At 45.9% G+C, this 20,618-nt stretch overlaps 1 protein-coding gene across 1 annotated transcript in view; it reads right to left on the reverse strand.

The window, feature by feature from the left end:
• The window catches only part of pmfbp1 (polyamine modulated factor 1 binding protein 1), a 967,668-nt gene that overhangs the window by 161,430 nt on the left and 785,620 nt on the right, over nt 1-20,618 (reverse strand). Inside the window, exon 30 of the mRNA XM_078544531.1 lies at nt 10,407-10,533. Coding sequence (XP_078400657.1) covers nt 10,407-10,533 — 127 coding nt within the window. The remainder of the gene's footprint in view (nt 1-10,406; nt 10,534-20,618) is intronic.

Consider the following 20,618-nt stretch of genomic DNA (forward strand, 5'->3'; position numbering starts at 1 on the left):
CGGGGGGGGGGGGTGTACACCAGGCAGTGATTCCCTCCACAGGGCGACCTGCGGCTGAAGCTGAAGCCAGGCAGGGAGGGCCTCTAATCCTGCCTGCAGCACCCCAGTCTGCCACCAGGCAGTTCCCCAATGCCTGTGGGGGCCAGGAAGCAGTCAGCCTTTGACTATAGGCCTTAATATGCCTTTAACAAGGTCTACTGGCTACCTGTCACTTGCAGGAAGATGGCCTGTGGGCAGGATGAAGCCAGGGAACTGGCAGGCTTGCTGGCAGCACTAAATTCCATGACCACCTGCCTCCGTGCCTGCTCCAGTATGTCAAGAGTAATATTGACTGGGACACAAGGTGGAGCAATCTCAATGGCAGCAGGCTCCATGAGACTGTGCCTGTGCATGATCGCTGTCTTTCTGCTCTTGGCAAGTAAAGCTCAGATTGCATGTAAATGTCAAGTGGCTAGGACCTTCCCTGCGCACTCCCCTCCTGTGAGCCACTAAGTTTTGCACACTTCAGGGGCCCCTTTCACCTCTGGGACAACTGGAAAGTCTGGTGAAAATCTCTTTAACTACCTTAATTGGCTTCTTGATGTTGCCAGGCAGATTGCCGGCACAGCTCTGAAGCTCTCTCTGAAAAACATGCGAGGAGACAGGAATGTGTTGTGGATTTTTGCCACTTTCCTGGGCCCCCACCCCCAAAATTCTTGCATATTTAATTCACTGACCAGTCCTTAGGGCGTTTCGCATGTGTTCAGGTAGGTGCACCAGCCAAATGGCGAAGTTGGTGGGTTCCAGCTGCGTTCCCGACTTGCTGCAATTTTTTGATGTTTTAAACTCCGCATGCATCAATATCAGCAACTGCCCCCCTTTACAGGTTAAAATTTCTCCATGTATGCCTCAGTCATGATTTTGCAATTTGAAGAGAGACACAGTTCCTTGTTCTGCTCACATAGGTCCCAGATCGCCTGGCGAGGGTGCTGTGCTGAAATGGCTTTCTAATTATCCTAAATTATTAAAATCCCACCAAATGTCTCTGGGCAGCTGCGGGCAAGCATGAATGGCAAGCATTGTTTGTTTGTCACTAACCACAAAATCAAGGCCATAAACTCTGCAGAAATGTATACAGTGGAATACAGAAGTCCATCTGTGACTATTCAACTTTAATATCATATATCAAAACCATGCATGTCTGATGTCTTTTTCCAACTGTACAGAAATATTTTGGGTGGAATTTTAACCACTGAAAATGGGTGGGCTTGTGTTGGGTGGGATATTAAAACATTGAAAACCTCAATCCCGAGGCAAACCAATGACAAATTCGCTCGCAGGAGCGGGGCATCTTATTTAAATATTTTAATGAAGTGGCATACATTAGATTTTATTCTCTTTCCAGACTTAAACCCAGTAGCTAAAGGGGGGCAAGGGCTGCTGCAGGGAAGAGAGGTGTTTTTCCAGTATTACTTGTGGGCAGGAGCAAGAGTGCTTCCTCCTGGTCCACAAAGCTAACCTGCTTACCCTCTAGACCCTCCCTCACCCACATCCCTCTCCAGCCCTTCCATCTCTCCTACACTCCCCAGCTGTGGATTCCATTCTCCTCCCTCCCCTTCCGAGCTCCACTCCCCGCCAACCCTCTGATCTCCCTGCCCCATCTCCCCGCAACCCGGACACTGGTCTCCAATCTTGCCTCTCAATCTCTGCGCTCCCCTCCACCTCCCCACTCCAATATCAGCGCATAATGCTTCTGAATTCCTATTATATGCATGAGATAATGAATCTAGTTATTTCATTGGATATTAGAACCCACTTCGGAAGAATAAAACTGGACATTGACAGAGTTTTGGTTTGCTTGCAATTTGGTGTAATGTGACATTTTGTGTACTTCAATAAAACAATCTTGGAAAAGGCAGTGAAAAAGTTTCAGGAAATGCATAATTTGAGAAGTTTTAATACTATTAAAAGGTTGTTGGCGCAAAATATTATCATAATAAATTGAACTAAAAATGAATTAGGAAATCATTTTCAATCTCTTTTGGATAATCCATTTTCAGACAATGCTATTAATTGACAGCCATATCCCCTTTTGATCACTGAACTAAATTTCAGATACATGCCAACTTGATTAACATCATATATTCAAATTTCAGTGCAGATGTTGGAATGCTGTAGTAATGTTCATCTAATACTAATACTTCTGAGCATTGGTCTTTAAAGAATATTTTCAGTCTGCACCAACTAGAATTTGCAAAAATACATGATTAGGATGGTCTAAGAAGAGTCTGAGAACTTCTAATTAAGATCTAAATTTTTTTAAAAATCAAGATGTTTGGATGTTGGAAATCGGAAGTAAAAACAGAAAATGCTGGAACCTGTAGCATCTGTGGAGAATTGAACAGAGTTAATGGCCAGGATTTTACATTGGTTGGGCGGCTCGGCGGGACCGGGCGGTCATGGGGCCCGACCCGCTGACAGCGATCGGCTCCGCACCACCATTTTACACAGGCGAGCCAATTAAGGCCCGCCCAGTGTAATATGCGACTCCGGCGTCAGCGTGAAGGGGCGGGCAGGGGCGGGAGCTCAATGTCCGCTGGGTCCAATGGCACTCAAATTCAAAAGTGGCCGCGGCAGCCATGCAAAGGCTGTCATTGACTCGGAGGACCCTTGGCATGGAGAACCTCAGTGCTGAACACGGCAGGTGGGAGGGCAGGTCGGCGAGTGTCTTGCTGCCCTCCTAGAGGAAGTGGCAGCACACCGGGATATACTCAGCCCCAGGGACAGGAGTAGGAGGGCCCCCCACCTCACCAAAAATGCCTGGGAGGAGGTGGCATCCAGGGTCAGCTCCCACGATGTGGCAAGGCGCACATGGGTGCAGTGCCATAAGCGCTTTAATGACTTCCTGCAATCAGGAAGGATGAGTACTGTATTGGCGTGGGTCACTTAGCACAGCACCTTCCCGGATCTCAGAGTTCTTAGAATGTGAGTGAGTGGCAAATGTCAATGAGACAGCATCTGGGCAAGGGGTTGAGCCCTGGCTGCTTGGAATGAGTGTCATGCAGCTCCAGGGTCACGAATCGGCTGAGCTCTGCGAGGTATTCCTCAGGTGGGGTTGGCCAGGCTGCAATGGCAATGCAAGTACAGGGTGGACTAATCAATGCTCCTCTCTCCTTTCAGGAGAAGACATCCCACAATAATGCTGAAAGGTTGCAGACTGGCGGAGGACTGGCCCACCTTCTAATCTTGTTCAGGTATGAGGAGGCACTGGAGCCAGAGAGGCGCCATGTGCCTAGCTCAACCGGCCGCAGTGAGGTTGGGGTGCCACAGAGAGGTAAAAGTGCAGTGCACTGAGTTCAGAATGTCTGTCAAAACAACCATTCCACAGTTATCTCTATATTGATGTGAGCCTTGAACATGGAATCCCCATTGATAATGGAACGACAAGGGCACCCTGATCCGGGCGTCAGGCATGCACAATAACAGTGTAATGACTTCAACTAATGACATGTCCTTGTTCTTCCTTTCAGGCTCACCAGAAGCCCGTCGGGATCAGGACCCTGAAGGCCCACCACTCACCCCAAAGGACACAGACGAGAGAAAGGCACCAGCGTCACACCCTCTCAGCCACGCAGGTACCAGCACCTTGGTGGGCATTAGATCGGTGGATAGTATCTTGGTGCACAGTGGTGAGGTCACTTCACACTCGCTTGAGGTGCAAGAGGAGGCAGAGTGTGCCCAGGGCGCCGACAGTCGGAGGACTGCTGGGGACCAGGAACATGCTCAGTCGGTGGATGATGATGTGCCTCTGGAGTTGTCCCTGAGGTAGCAGATAATGGAAGTCCAGCAGGGTGTGCGGGAGGATCTGGTGGAGATACATGAGGGAATGCATACCATGGTCTCCGTTGTGGAGGAGTCCATGTTGAGCATGAGCAATGCAATGACCCTCATGGCCGAGCGCACAGCCTTCTCCATGGCAATTCTCATGGAGAGGCTGCTCCAGGAGCTCACTCAGGGATTCCTGGGGATGCGCTCGGACCTGCAAGCCCTCACACCGGCAATAACCTCAGATGGTCACTGTCAGTGTGGGAGATGGATTGGGCACCCAGTATCCCAGCTAGGTGCCCATCCATCAATGGTGAGCAGGGAAGTCCAAAATGACATGACGTTGGCGCATGAGCTGCTTGTTGTCCCTACAGGATCCTCTCAGGGCGCTCTGGATGATGGCAGCAGCTCCTCTGCCCCTCTGCCAGTGACCGTGGCATCCAATGAGGCTGTGGCGTCTGAGGAGATGCCAGCCGTGGCACTGGCTGCTCCCTCCCAGGCGGGGCCAGCACAGGCTCCACAGGACAGAAGACGCCCGCCAAGATAATCAAGGCCAACAGGACAGCAGAGTGAGCAGGCTGTCTCCAATGCTGGTGCCAGCGAGGGGGGAGCACCTAGATGTAGCACCCACAAATGCAAATATAAAGCACCTTAGGCATGACACGGGTTTATCACTGGTGATTTTTTTTGTCCCATTTATAAGTTAGTTATTAGCGGGTGTGATGGAGAACGCCTTTCCATTTAATTTGTTTTATGCATGCCAGGCACCACACCATTAAATGTGTTTGTGTTCAACAAGCCTCTAGGTGCTTCATTAGTTCTGCAGGTGAAGAGTAACCCATGGTGTTATGAGTGACTTGTTTGTCATTGAGCTTTATTGAAAGTGCATGTTGTTCACGAAGCAAATGTTCCTGTCAGGTATCGAGTATGGAGCCTGCAGCCCTGGCATGTGGTGGTGGTTAATCTTTGGTAGGCTAGCTGAAGGAGCATTGGATTAAAGCCTCCCAGGTGTCCCTAACTCCCTGGAGGTTGCCCAGGTCGGTGTCTATCTCCTCAGCATTCTCCTGAGCGTACTCGTCCTCGGATGCACTACTGGACTCATCGTCTGCTGCTAGAGCAGCTGCATCAACATCTTCCTCCACTGCATCCCCCCCCTTTCCAACCCCAGATTGTGGAGAGCGCAGCATGCAACCAGTATCAGTGACACATGATCTGGGGGGTATTGCAGTGCGCCCCCTGAACGGTCCAGGCATTGGAAGCGCAACTTGAGAAGACCGATGGTTCTCTCTACCACCGCCCTTATGGAGGCATGGCTTGGCTCCTATTGTACCGCTGCTCGGCCTCTGTTCTTGGATGGTGAAGAGGCATCATGAGCCACCTTTTGAGGAGATAGCCCTTGTCATCCAGCAGCCACCGATCCAGCCAGGCTGGAGCACTTAAGAGCCTCGGCACCTGGGAGTGTCTCAGGATGTAAGCGTCATGGGAGCTGCCTGGGTACCTTGCACAGACTTGCAGAATCTGCATCCTATGGTCACACACTATCTGCATAATCATGGAGTGGAAGCCCTTCCTGTTGACGAAGGCACCCGGCTCACCCGCCGGCACCTTGATGGCCACATGTGTGCAGTCGGTTGCACCCTGGACGCGGGGGAAACCCAGCAATGGCGGCGAAGCCTCTGACTCGCTCAGCCTGGCTGGCCTCCTCCGTGTGGTAGTGAATGAAAGACAATGCACGCCTGAACAGAGCGTCTGTCACCAGCTTGACACAACTGTGGATAGCTGATTGGGAGACTCCACAAAGATCACCCACCGGCCCCTGGAAAGAGCTGGAGGCATAGAAGTTGAGGGCCACTGTGACTTTCAGTGCCACTGGCATGGGGTGTCCACCCACATTATTGGAGCTGATCTCAGGGCTGATCATCTGACAGATGGAGGTTCTGGACTCTCTTGAGAGGTGGAGCCTCCTTCAGCATTGCACCTCAGACATATTGAGGTAGCTGCATCGCCGCCTGTAAACTTTGGCAGCAGGATAGTGGCGTCTTCTGCAGCCCCTTCCGCCTTGGACTTCCTGTTGGCCCTGCGTCCCTTGTGCCTGCGCCTGTCCTCCCACAGGTCGCTCCCCTGGAGGCTGAATATGGACTCCTGGCCTCCTCCTCCTTTTGGCCCTCTCCTCCTCCTCCTCAGAGGAGCTGCCTCCAGCGGAGACCACAATCCCTATTCCCAGGGTAAGGGAAGGCTGTCTGATACCTGAAAGGCCCCAAGTGTCCAGAGTCCTGAGCTGAAGCCTGTTATTTCTGTCAAAGCAGCTCTGAAGCAAAATGAAGCTGTCCTGTTCACACAAGCAAGCAGCAGTAAGTTATAATCTAAAGTACTAACAACTCGCATTAGCAAGCCCACTCACCCCTCTTATCCCGCCCATGGATGAGGTTTTTGAAAATGTGGCTGACCCATCTGCCCGTTGTGCCCGTGCGATGCCCTGAAAATCACACGGGCTGTGAAAAATCAAAGACAATTGGTGCCTCAAGAGCCTTAACTGGCCAGTTAATTAATGGCGGGGGCGCCTCCGTCCTCATAGTGCACCCGCCTACCAAAGTATCACGATGGTGCGCAGTGACATTGGGATGCATGCCCGATGTCATCGCACGCCATTTTACGATACAGCGTGTCAGGCCCGAGGCCCACACGTTGAATGTAGAATTCTGGCCAATATTTCGGTTACTTTTTGAAAGAACAATTCTAATGAAAGATCAGTGACCTGAAACGTTGAGCAGGATTTTTAGGGTGGGACTGGAGGTGGGTGGGCAATGAAAATATCAGTGGCAGGTTGTGTGCCAATTTCCTGTCCCAGGCTATTTCATCACGGCAGGGGAAGGCTGGCCCCAGAATCCAGCCGGATTCCCAAATTAGTCCAATTAAGATTGTGAAAGAGTTCATTGGGAGCTCGTAGAGGACCATGTTGAGATTTAGATGGGGGCTTATGGGCTGCATGTTGGTCAGAGGCAGACCAGGTGCATGGAGGCAGAACACAGCGGGGAACCAGTCATGACTGTCTCCAAGGAATTAGGTGCGCACAGATTCAAAATAATTGGCAAAAGTAGTAAAAGTGATGTGAGGAAAAATTTTTTCATCCAGGGGGTGGTTGGAGTCTGGAATGAACTTCCTAAGAAGGTGGTGGAAGCAGGTTCGATCGAGGTATTCAGAAGGGAATTGGATTGCTATCTGAAAAGAAAGAATGTGCAAGGTTACAGGGAAAGGCAGGGGCATGGGACTAGGTAGAATGCTCTTTCAGAGAGCCAGTGCAGACTTGATGGGCCCAATGGCCTACTTCTGCACTGAAAAGATTCTATGATAAAAGGGAGAACGCTGAGAGGGGTTCTCAGCTGCTGGCACACAGGTGCCATTGGGTGTACTCAGGTTGCTTGGAGAGTGTTGACTATGCGCTTGGGCAGTGCAAATGGACGTCACTTCCCAGGCATCATGGAGGGCTTAAAAGGAAGGACAATGGTTCCACATAAAACTGAGATGCCATCTGAGTGCAAGGAAGGCAGCAACTAGCAATGGGATCGTGACTGAGATGTCAAGTCGAGTGATGATGAGGAGCAACATCCCCTGCAGGAAGGTGAGTGCCCGGGCATGAGCACAATGGAGCGGATCAAGGGGCAATGAAGGCCATATCCTCAGCATAGGATCTACTGCTGATAGATCGGGTCGGGGAACCAGTGTTGCCGGGGACATTGTCTTTTTAGGCAAATTCTCACAGAGATTTGTGTTCTCATCACGGAAGACCTCACGTCTCGCAGCACTGCTCATCATGGCCTGCCAGTAGCTGCCAAAGTCAGCATGGCCACTTCTTCACCCCAGGCTCCTTCCAAGGATCAACTGAGGACCTTGGTAGCAATTCATAATTGGCTGCATACCATATGCCAATGTTCTCTTTGCGATAGCTGGGGCCTCGCAGGCACAAAGGCCATCACCCCTGGTGCGGGACATCATTCGTTTCATCCATGCAGCCAACAAGGCACTGACTGACCAGCCAGTGAGATTCATCAACTGAAAGGGCTTCCACTCCCTCAATAGTTAGCTGGTCTGTGACCATAATGAGAGCTTCCTGCATGCGTAAGCTTGCTTTCCTGGCAGCTGCCATGACTCTTTTTCACCCCTTGGCAGTCCAAACTACATGGTTGGATCCTAGCCAACAAGGAATACCCTCAAAGAGATGGTATCTCATCCCATTATAGGAACCCGAGACAGAGGCACAGAGGTGCTATAATTGTTGCCATCTGCTCGCCAGGACCAACATTGAGCAGGTCATCAGGCTTCCGAAGATGTGCATCCTCTGCCTAACCAGTTGGGTGGTACCCTGCAATACACCCCTGCAAGAATCTTGTGTTTGGGGTGGTCTATTGCACTTTCCATAACATGGCCCTTCTGAGAAGTGTGGATCTTGAAGATGGTGGTACGTTAGATTGAACAGCTCATCAAAGGACAAGGAGGAGCAGGGCATGGAAGCGGAGGAGGAAGATGCAGAACATAAGGTTGTCCCAGTCGCACAGGGACGTGGCCAGATCTGGCACTGGACTCGAGGGTCTCAGCAGGATGCTGCCAATCTCAGGGATCATCTGATCCAGTTACTTTTCAGCTGAGCCCTTCTAACCCAGTGGGACAACATGGTCTGGAACTCACTCTGAGATGCCTGTGAGAACACCTCCATTGAAAATGCAGCCTGGAAAGATCCATTCTTACCATCAATGAAGAATGCACATTTGTCTAGAGGTTACACTGTCCCTGTTCAGGGACCCATGCTCTCCTTCAATACTTCATCCTTCTTTTCTTGCCCCGCCATTAATAAATGGATGCTCAAACATTTGGCATCATCTGGACTTAATACAACTTTAAAAAATAAAAGATATAAACAGAAAATGCTGGACTTACTCAGCAGGTCAGGCAGCATCTGTGGAGAGAGAAACAAAGTTAATGGGGTCTGGAAACCGATGTTGGGACTGGTTCCAGGTCCTGAACTCGCCCATAAGGGGAAGAAATCACAGGCCTGGATTCTTGAAAAATAGGAAAAGTGCACAGTTACAGGTGAAAAATCTCAGTGACCCACTCAGTATTCTGCCTGAAGCGGTGGCTGAGGGGTTATTGAGTGCCCTGGGCACACATTCCTTTCATTTTCAGGAGAAGCATTCACCCTCAGGCTCCTCTGTTGGGGTTTGAATATCCAGAAGCCTGCCATGAGGATGTGGCATTGCAGTCACCTTGCCAGAGTAAATAATGTCATTGAAACCTTTCCTGCACTGCATCCAGTTCCTCCTGACCACACTCTGCTGATGTTCTCAACCACCCCTATCCTATGCTTTGGGAGGGTGCCCTTCTCCTGCCATCCTCTGGAAAGAGGACCTCCCTCCCCTCCCTCATTGACTCAAGGCAGACCTCCAGGCTTGTATCTACAAAGCCAGGGGCTGCCCTGGCCTGGGTTCCAGCCCTCTGCCTTTCCTGCTCCATAACTGCCAATGATTCAGTGAAGCTACAGCCACAATACAGTGAGCTTAAATTGGGCCTGCATGCTTTTAGTCCCACATTCCCCGAGCCATGGCCGCTAATTGGTCACCTAATTATCAGGCCAGCCCCTCGAGAATCCAGGCTTGTGATTGCTTCCCCTTGTGGGCGAGTTCAGGACCTGGAAACAGCCCTAACATCCGTTTCACACCCCATTAACTCTGTTTCTCTCTCCACCGATGCTGCCTGACCTGCTGAGTAATTCCAGCATTTTCTGTTTCTATCTTTTCTTCTTTAAAGTTGAGTTAGGTTAAGCAAGGCGGTGAAACTGAAATCACATTAAAGGGGTAGCTACATGCCTGGTGGAAACTGGCTGGATGGATAGTTAACAATCAACCGGTGAACTATCTGTTCAGATCCTGACTATTTGCCGTTTTAACCTGTAGAATTCTGCAACTGGGAGCGGTGCCTGCTTAAAACAGGCACAAGGCTCATAATTTATGCAAATTTGTATTGTATATGGCATCCTGTTCTATCACAATTGTTCCAATGCAATTCTAACGGGGCTCCTTAGCAGGGAGGCCGTAGTTTCCTGCTAGGCAGAAACAGGGTCTTTAGCTGGTGTGAGGACATAAGGTAAGTCTAAAACTTTCCTTTGTGGGGAAAGAAGAAGCAGGAGTACAGTTTCTGGCCCCACAAGGGAATCTGTGGCCTACCCTGCCTCAGACTTCCGAAACCACCTCCCCAAACCATCTCTTTGTCACTTACCAAGGAAGCAATGAGGATCCAAGTACCTTATGCTCTTCATCTGGCAGGAGTTGCTCTCCATCTTCCTCTTGCCCGATATAGGCAGGAAGTGAAACGGTGACAATTAAATAAGGCCCAGCAATTAAGTTGCCCTGGCCTCCTGCTACATGGGAACTCTGCCAGTGGGAAATCAACTAGCTGGAGTGGTTTCCTGTCAGAAACCTGCTTGGAGTTAAAATCTGCCGCATAATCTTTCAAAGACCTTTCTATCCATACAAATAAGAAGCAAACTATGCTTGTAAGATATTGAAACATTATTAATTACTTTCACCTCTAATTTATAATAAATATATTACCTTTGATACCATTACTCTTTTGTTCTGTAACAGTGGTTAACTGTGCATTCATCTTGTGCATCTTTCCCTGATATTTATTGATTTCCTCAGCAAACTCAGAACTCTGAACATTGACTTGTGCAAGATCCTGGAAGCACAAATTTTAAAATGAAGGGATGATTTAATCAGTTATATTAATAAAGCATTTTCACGTAGTGCTCCCCAAAGTGTTGGACAGAAATAATGTTTATGATCTAAATAAAAAAAAAAGAAAAAAAATGGAAATTTTACATCCTTCCCCCATTAATTTACTTACTTATTTTCTCCTACTGTACCATGAGGCCACATAACTGTTACTAAAGAAACATAATGGAGTCAACATTAACCTACTCCATATTTCCACAAGTGCCTATCCGTGCACGGATTGCTTATTTAGGGAAGATGAGCTGTTTGGCTATGTGGCAAGAACAACATTGCTTGTAGTCGGTGTTACTGAGGATCTTAACCACAAAATATCTGTTTTGGGTGGATGTACTGGCACTTGCGAGTCACCACCTGCCAATCTGGAAGCCAGTGCACAAACTGGGGATTTGGTGGGTGGGGGGCATAACTGTCTATGGCAGATGGGGCCAAGTCTTATTTTGCATCCATAGAAATTGGCTGCAATATGGACCAATTTCTTCCTTTATTTTTTTTAAATCGGTCACACTTGCATGGTAAACAAACTATATTTGGTGGGTGGAATGTTCCAGAAAACAAACTGATGTGGTTTTGATGCATCAGGAAACAGATTCAACTTTTAAAAGATTTTGTCCTTTCTCTTGTTGAATAAATAAAAGTGATCACGTTTCTTAAAACATGATGTTAGATGTCAAAAGAAGCAAGATTATAATTGACGTGAAAATTAATCTCACAAAACAGCAGTTGAACAGTGTCAGCAGGGGTTACATCTCCATGAACCGTGGATGACTGGCATTGTGTGACAAAGTAGTTTAGCTTGAGATCTCAAACCCCTTCAGCGTCTAACCCTGGATGCAGCATGCTAAAAATTTACAGGTTTTCAAAGAGATATTCATAATATGTATGGAACTCTCCCACATAATTCAATGTCCACCACTCATATTTATTGCCATTACATGACTGGAGTTCAAAATCTGATGTAGTGCTGTTGGGTGTAGCTAGTATATATTAGTCTGAGGTAACTCAATGATAATAATGAACAATACTTATTGAAATATTAAAGTACTTATTTGACACCCTTACCTTAGGAAGAATGCAGATTTTTTTTTGCCTGCTTCACTGATTTCACAAGATGGAGAAGAAATATTTGTTTTACTGGGTGAGTAGTCTAAGATCTGCAGTAGGCTATTTAATTCTGTTAGTAAGATTCCATCCATGAGGGGCATGTCATTATATGCATGTGTTTGGCTTGAGTATCTTACATGGATGTGTAATGAGCAGAAAGCACACAAGAATCTTGCTGTATAAACTGCTGTATGATATTTTGTTATTTCATTATATTGAGAATAATGGATACCCAAGAGTGTTTACAAGGCAGCACTCCAAATAATAATTCCGCTGATGTAATAAACTGGGAGTGTAATGCGTAAAGATTGGAACAATTTATGACTTATGTTTGGCAAAATATCCTTTGGTGAATACAAATGACTCTTTTTTGGGAATTAAGTCAAATATTCGGGACCTAAACAATCATGAAATAGGTGGTGGTCATGTCACTCGCATGATGATGTATAGTTTTCAGGTTTGCGCTTCATTTAAATTTGCTGGGCTAGTACTCAGGACACATTGCACTGGTAATCGGACAGTATACCTATTGACGGGAGGAGATTTTGGACTGGCCTGTGCTACTCCTGATGACCTGCACTTTTTATGAGGGTGGGGCGGGGTCCGGTTAGAGATGAGGTGTGCAGTGTTCAGTCGGAAAGTTGCTTCTTGTCTGTAATGCAAAACTGGTTTGAGTAGGACATTCTTTATATTTGAGGAAGTAAGGAGGAAGAACAACCATCCTATTTCCATCAGATAGGTGAAGAGTGCCCCACCTCACTGTCAGGGAAGCATCATATGAAGTGGCTGAATGTGTAAATGTGGTAACGTACCACTTTTGGCCTCAGGGATGTGTAGATGCCTAAAGTCCAGTATTCTAATGAAAACTGGTGGGAACAAGACATCAGGCAAACTTCCAGAATGTAAGACATTTAAATGATATTTAAATATACCTTCAAGTAAGCGCATTAGACCTTTTAAAGCTCCTCAGTGCCAGTTGCTGTTAATTATTTGTTTTGACCTGAGTTCCTTTTATTAGTATCAATAGGTTTCCTTTGAACTGATATGTGTGCAGAAAAAGGGGACCAGCAAAAGGATGTCTGGAACCTGAGGGTTACTTTGAGTCCTCTAGCCTGCACCTCAACCTTTGAAGAGAGAGATACTAAAATTCACTTTGGCAACTATTGTTGATGGAGAATACTCTTCCCAATAACAACACCTCAATTCAAAAAAAGAGAGGAATAAATCTGGTGCAGCAGTGCTGGAGAATTATAAAGTGACATGCCCCCAAGGGTTGGTATTGGGACCAATGCTTGGACTTAGGTGGAGGAAGCATGATTTCAAAGTTTGCAGATGGCACAAAACTTGGAAATGTAGTAAAAAGTGAGGAAAATAACAGCAGACTTCAAGAGAATGTAGACAGACTGGTGAAATGACTAGTGAATTTGGGAGGAAGAATGAGGAAAGGCAATATAAACCAAATGGTACAATTTTAAAGGGTGCAGGAAGAGAGAAACCTGGGGGTTCATATACATAAATCTTTGAGGGTGACAGGCCAAGTTGACAAAGCTGCTCAAAAAAGGATATAGGATCCTTGGCTTTACAAATGGAGGAATAGTTGCAGCAAAGTTATGCTGAACCTTTATAAATCACTGGATAGACCTTAGCTAGAGTATTGTGTCCACTTCTGGGTGTGATACTTTAGGAATGATGTCAAGGCTTTGGAGAATGCATGGAGGACATTTAACAGAATGATACCAAGAATGAGAGACTACAGATGTCATTGTTCTCCTTAGAGAAGGTTATGAGGAGATTTAATGGAGCTGCTAAAAGTTATAAATTGATGATGAGTTCTGTCACTCAAAAAGCTGACAAACCATCTGTTCTATTTTGTTTCCTAGAGGCCTCCGGGGCATGATTTTAACTCATGCTTTCCATTCACTTATGCAGAGTTAAAATCAGGCCCTGGTCATTGTTCCTGGTTTCTAAAGCAAACAGTGAGACATAGAAAATAAAGTGAGTAAAAGTGGTTTATAAGTTTTAAAACCGTACTTAGAATACATAGAATCACTAGAGCTAGAATATATTGGTTAAATTTAGGTTGAAGGGCATTTCAAAAAGAGGAGTCAATGGGGAAGAGGAGAGAATGAAGAAGGAACTATGTGAACAAATATTTCAACATTTGAACAGCAAGTAAATATAATAAATATTCAGTGGAAGCCTTCCATTTCATAAGATGATGGTTTGAGAGTCAACTCTGTGTTAAGTCTGTCTACCATATTATGTTACTGCTCTGCAGCAAAATTAGAGAGTCCACTCCAGGGTGCAAGCCTGGGAAAAATATTTGGAGACTCTGGGCTGCCGAAACATTAGGGTCCCCCTCTAGACCTTCCAGATTGAGTTCAAAGGAATGCAAAGCACAAAGTTTGGCACCGGCTTGGATGCAGGAGTTGCTAGAAAGATGGCATATTTAGATATCACTTCATCTTTGGGCTCCACTCTTTGTCAGGCTTCACTCCCTTAGCCTTCAACTCTTCCAAGGTATTGACAAGGTAGTGAAAATATTTGCCCATAGCTGGGAGTTTGGTTCAAGATTGCTATGGCATGTCTACACGCCAGTGGATCTGCACACTGCATATCTGGAGGCCAAACTTTCCAGAGTTCCTCTGAAGCTATAGACTGGGGCTACGAGGGACCCATTTTCATTGGCCTGAATCTTCCGAGAAGTGGCAATTGCTGTCAAATTGCCACTCTGCTCCTACTTTTCTGCGCCACGTTGGAGCTCCACATTCCTGGCTGGGTCTTCAAATCTTGGCTTCTCCAGAAATGCAGGATGCACCTGAAATTGAACTGCTTCTTCGTAGTGCAGGATCATCAGGGGAAAGGCAAGCCATGCCCCTTTTTTATGGCATTACCTGCCATATTCTGCTAAGTGTCTGCTAACATGCTGAAAAGCTGGGATATTTAAGCAGCTTTTCAGTGCATTAGTGTGTGATTGAATGGGTGAATGTGTAGGTGGGTAAGGGACCAGGGTGGGTGAGGTAAGAGGATAAGGTGGCAGGTGGGTAAGGTGGCAGGTCAGATGGGTGGTAGAGTGGCATGTGGGTAGAGTGGCAGCTTGGTAAGGTGGTGAGGTGAGATCAGGTCAGGTCTGGGGGCAGTCGGGGTGAGTCAGGAGGGGTGTTGGGGGGTCGGGTTGGTAGGCAGTCAGGGATTCGGGAGGGGAGTCAAGGGGAGGGGGGGTTGTCAGTTGTATAGTTACCCAGGAGTTAGACTGGGATTTTTCTGTCTAACATTTCTTGGGTAACTATTCAAGCAAGTAAGTTGGAACCATCCAAAGTCTCCAACTCTAATTCAGAGCAGGCGGCTTCTTCGGAGGGTGCTGGGGAGCTGGGGAATTGCTCATCAGAAGTTCAAACTTCCTGGGCAATTCCCATGGAGTTAGTGCATCAGGAATTCAGAGGGGTCCCAATATATTTCCTGGTGTATATCCAGTTTCCAACAATCTGAAGATGGAAGATCTAGGCCAATGTGTTTCTGCAAGAAGGTACAGTAGAGGATATGGCCAGTCCTCAACTGAGCCTCCACATGATAGTGAATATATAGTACAAGTTACATAATATAGTAGATATATTTTGAAGTGCCAGCTAGCAACACTTTGCGAGATCAATTAGTCATCTTTAAAATAGTTTAAGTATATTTTAGTAGTATTAAAGTTTAATAAAGCTACTTTCAACATCTCAGTAACAATAGATTTATTACAATAATAATTGACTTAGAAAGTTTGAAATTTCCTTGACGTGGGAATTTTTAAGTTGGCTCACAGTTACACTTGGAGACATGGCAGTGGCACTCATATGACATTTCTGTCAATATTAAAGTTGGATGAATGAAGTTTTCGACATTTAAACCACTTAAGTTCATTGTTAGCAGTTTGAGAAGTGTTAAAGTGACATTTTTATAGATGCTTTAAAATTGGATACTACTTTATCATTGCTGCTGAGAAAATTGCATTCTTGGGAATTGGATATTTTAGAAGTGTCTATTTCTGCAATTGTGTAAATTGTAAATTAGAACTTAAGAACATAAGAAATAGGAGCAGGAGTAGGTCATTCAGCACTTCGATCCTGCTCCGCTATTCAATGAGATCATGGCTGATTTTCTACTTCACCGCCATTTTCTTGCACTATGCCTGTAAACATTGATGTTTTTAACACGTTGAAATCTATCGATCTCAGCCTTGAACATACTCAACGACTGAGCCTCCACAGCCCTCAGGGGCAGAAAATTCCAAAGATTAACCACCATCTGAGTGAAGAAATTCCTCCTCATCTCAGTCCTAAATGGCTTGCCCCTTATTCTGAGACTGTGCCCTCTGGTTCTAGACCTCCCCAGCCAAGGGAAACATCCTTCCTGTATCGACCCTGTCGAGCTCTGTAAGAATTATGTATGTTTGAATGAGATCACCTCTCATTCTTCTAAACTTGAGAGAATAAAGGCCCAGTCTACTTAATCTTTCCTCATAGATAATCAGACTTCCACCTAGTTTTGTGTCAATAATTATAAATAAGAACTGCCAATTTATCTGTTTTTTGAACTGAAGGAAAATATGGCACTAGATTATAAAACAAATCATGAAAGTCTGTTTAGTCAAATATTATAGACATTTTAAATTCTGAAATTCAGCAGCATGGAAACTCCAAAACATTATTGTTATAAGTTTAGCATGACCTGGGCAGGAAGATGGAATTTGGAATGTTCTTGCCCCTTCCTGGATTAATTCAGAAACTCTGATGCCCTTATTTCACCCCTCTCCTATTTTTACTTAGTTCTGTTGAAAGGTCATGAGGACTCGAAACGTCAACTTTGCTCTTCTCCGCCGATGCTGCCAGACCTGCTGAGTTTTTCCAGGTATTTCTGTTTTTGTTCTGATGCCCTCATGACTAATCTATTGTGACTTTTGGAGGTGGGGCTGGTGAGATGCCTGGTTCCATGTAAATCCTCCCAGTTGCACCCAGTAGGAATTAGGTCTGCATGTAGCAGGCCTACATTTCATATAGTGGCTGCCATGCCGATTGTAGCAGCAATCAACATCAACATTGGAGAAATCAATTGCCATTTGGGAAGCAGCAAAAGAAAGAAAGACAGAGTTGTGCAAAATGAACACTCAGGATGGACTGGCATGCATCCCCCTCTCATCCGTATTCCAAATCTGGACTTTTATGCGCTTTTTACTCTCTGTGCCATATGGACTGTGTATTCAACTGCCCAAACATTAGAAATCCTTCCCTATCCTCTCTGCTCTACATATAACTTCTCCTTCCTTAAGACCTTCCTTAAAACATACCTTTCTAACCAAGCTTTTAGACATCCCTCATAATAGCCCCTTCTTTGGCTGAGTGTCAATTTTTGCCTTATTCCACTCCTGTGAAGTGCCTTGGGACATCTTCCTACATTAAAGGCATATTTAAGTGCCTGTTGTTATTATCAAACTACTTAGTCTCCTGCAAATAATTTTGTTCCATAGTTCATTGTTAGTTCAGTTCTTCGTTTCCATCTAACTTACATTCATTGATTCCTTTCATCCCATAATTTTTTTGATTAGTGTTGACTCAGATGGTAATAGTACATTTTTTCACAGGCAGTACTAAAATAATCTCATCCTGCAATTTCACACTGATGCACTCATTATTCTTACGATGGACTAGTACTAGACAGTGATCACTTGCATTAGCAGTTTCCATCAAGTGCTATTGTACTCAAAAATATATTTTTTGCAAAGCTTTAATTCATCTTATTATGGGTTTCCCCTTATTAAAGTTTGAGATTTTCAGGGTATCTCAATGTGCTTCCCAGCCAATGAATTACTTCTGAAGTACATTTATTGTTCTTTTTTGGGGAACTACAGCAGCTAATTTGAGCATGGCAAGATCCCATACACAGCAATGAAATAACTAACCAGCTAATTTATTTTGGTTACGTTGAATGATTGGCCAGAAGACACTTTTTCTTTGTAAAGCTGCCATGGAATCTTTTACATCCATCTGAACAGCGAGTTTAACATCTCAATTGAAAGGTGAAAACTCTGATATTGCAACATGTCTTTAGTACTGTGGGGGTGGCCTATTCTCCTGGGAGAAGGGGCGCTTTGAGGGGCACAGGGAGCCTGAGCATTAAGGAGTCCCCGATACCGCAGTCAGGCCCTCAGCTTGGGGAATATTTGGCAGCTTTGTCAGGTGGCATGGACATTTTCCGCTGCTGGTAAAATACCAGCAGTAGTGGGAACAAGCCCTTAAGTGGCCATTAATTGACTACTTAAAGGCCTCAACTGACCCAAGACTGGGCAGGCCACCCGAGATCCACCCATCTGCTGGTAAAAATACCCCGCCATCCCACCTGATTTTAAATTCTGGCCTTTCAATCTATTAGAAGCAGATCTCAAGTTAAGGAAATATATATTCTATGTAATGTCCTCCTCTTAAAGGTACCATGCCCTAAAAGGGACCGTGGACTTCCATTGGGTTGATCATGATTATGCTTGGCAAAGTACTGCAGTGGTTTGCCATTACCTTCTGCAGTATGATCGACCAGGAATCTCTCCCGCACTTAATGCCTGCCATCAGACCTATTTTAATGATAATCAACCTGTTTCACCACACTATGAATGCACCTTCTGTGGAACCTAGAGCTCCTGGCCCAGAGGCAGGGACGCTACCACTGTGCCACAAGACCTCCCTATGTAACATACAATATGATTATACCCACTGCTTTATTGTGATTGGAGAAACGTAATTTCATTTTTATTACACATGATTATGCAATGTTAGAGTTTTTTTGGGTTCAAGTTATGCAATTATATAAATCAAGTAACCTTGGACTGGATCTTACACCGCCGCCCCTCTCCCCGCCCCCAACCAGCTTATTTGAAGGCAGGGAGCTCATAAAATAAAGCACGTGGCCTTCCTACTCACCCCTGACCTGTTTCCCATATTATGGTGGGTGGGGAAGGCATCAGGCCGCCCACCCGCCCTTGGGCCTATTGAGGCCCTTAAGTAGCAAATTAATGGCCACTTAAGGGCCTTATTCCACCTCCACCTTTATTTTACCCACGGCCAGGGAAGTCGAAGGCCAGTCGGGTAAGCCCAGCAGCTTTCACTACTTGGCTGCTTTTGGGCAAGAAGAAGGGACCTCCTGTTGGGATCCCATGTGCCCATTGGGCAGATCCATCCCCAAGATCATACCAGCCCCTTTAACCTTCCCAACCAGCCTCTCAAACCCAGCCCCCCCACCACCCTCACTGGGGTCTGCTAGCCAGGTCATTCCAAAACTCCAGACTTACCTTGAAGTCCAGGCTCCATCAATTCTTCTTGGGGACTGCCTGTAGTCTTACTGGCCAGCAGCTCTCTAAGGCAGGGCTTCCTTCCAGATGGGGGCGGAATTCCCACCAAGAAACAATTAAGGCTGTTCCCAACATAAAATGCCTGCAGGGAAGCAGGCTTTTGGGTGGGTGGGTGGGTTGACAACCGACTTTTCAGTTGGGGTGAAGGTTGGGGAATTTGGTGCCCCGTAAAATCCAGCCCCTTGATTAATAAAATGTTTGTTTAGCTGTATACTCAGTTTTATGTTTTACTTTCCTGTTGAAGCCTAGGATAAAAGGAAGACAGTAGAAGTTGTAGAGTTCTGGAGGGGAATTTTGTTACATTGGTCCAGAGGTCTGGAAGCATTGGGAGTTTTGTGAGGGTGTCCTTAGATCTGGGAGTAGTGGGAGGAGGGGTTTCAGGGTACAGGAATATTAGGAATGGCCTTATGGTAGTATGGAATTAGTGGGATAGTGAGATGATGGTGGGGTTCAATCTTTTAGTCCCACACCCCAGCTTTTGGCTGTAACCGTGTAAGTTCCTTATCCTCCTGTACCTGCCAAACTCCCCAAATTATTTATGGAATTAATTTCCACTACCTTTTCAGCTAGAGCATTCCACATCCCGACAACTTTGAGCAAAATAAATTCTCCTCTTCTCTCTGGATCTCTTGTCAGTGATTTTCAGTTACTGACCTACTTGCCAGAGGGAATAGTCTTCCTCTATCAAAACCTAGCATCATCTTGAAAACCTCTATTAGGTCAACTCTTAACCTTCCCTGTTCCAAGGAAAAAAGTCCTAACTTTTTCAACCTCTCTTCATAACTGAAGTTCCCCATCCCTGTAACATCCTGGTAAACTTCTATACCCTCTCTAAGGCCTTTGCGTTTTTCCTGAAGTATGATATCCAGAATTGTCTACTGTATTCCAGCTGATGATTTATAAAGTTCTAGCACGATCTCTTTGGTTTTATATTCCATACCTCTGTTTATAAACAAAATGAATCCAAAAGTTTTATTTAGCAACCTTATCAAGTTGCCCTGCCATCATTAAGATTTCTGTATATGGACACCACGATCTCAGCTCATCTACACTCCTCAAACTGTGCCATTTACAGTATATACCGTCTTTCCATATTAATCCTCCCAAAGTGCATCATGTCACACTTCTCGGTATTGAACTTGCATCTGTCATTTCGACACCTTGTGATGTTAATAGCTGCCAGTGTGTGCTAGCTGTGGTGAGACTTGCAGCAAGTGCGTGAGGCTTGAGAATTGCTAAGTTTGTGAGAGTGGGGTGAAGCTATGTAGGGTATGAGTCATGATTGATGGAGATTGTTGGCCAGTGAGTGATAGGGTGTTGGGTGAGGGGTATGATGCATTGCTGAGGCTAGTGGTGCAGAGGGTGGGATATAGCAGTTGAAGATGCATTCGTTTGCTTTAACCACTTCAGTGAACTTTTTGAACCACTGCATCCAGGACTTTGGGGCTTGACTCCTAGCACTGACCAACAGTTATCTTGATCCACTGCCTTCTGACAGTTTGTCTGGAGGACCTTCTGGCCCCCTGTGGATAGGACACATCTCTTCTCCT

The sequence above is a fragment of the Cetorhinus maximus genome, chromosome 6 (genome assembly GCF_964194155.1).
Source record: "Cetorhinus maximus chromosome 6, sCetMax3.hap1.1, whole genome shotgun sequence".
NCBI classification, from domain to species: Eukaryota; Metazoa; Chordata; class Chondrichthyes; order Lamniformes; family Cetorhinidae; genus Cetorhinus; species Cetorhinus maximus.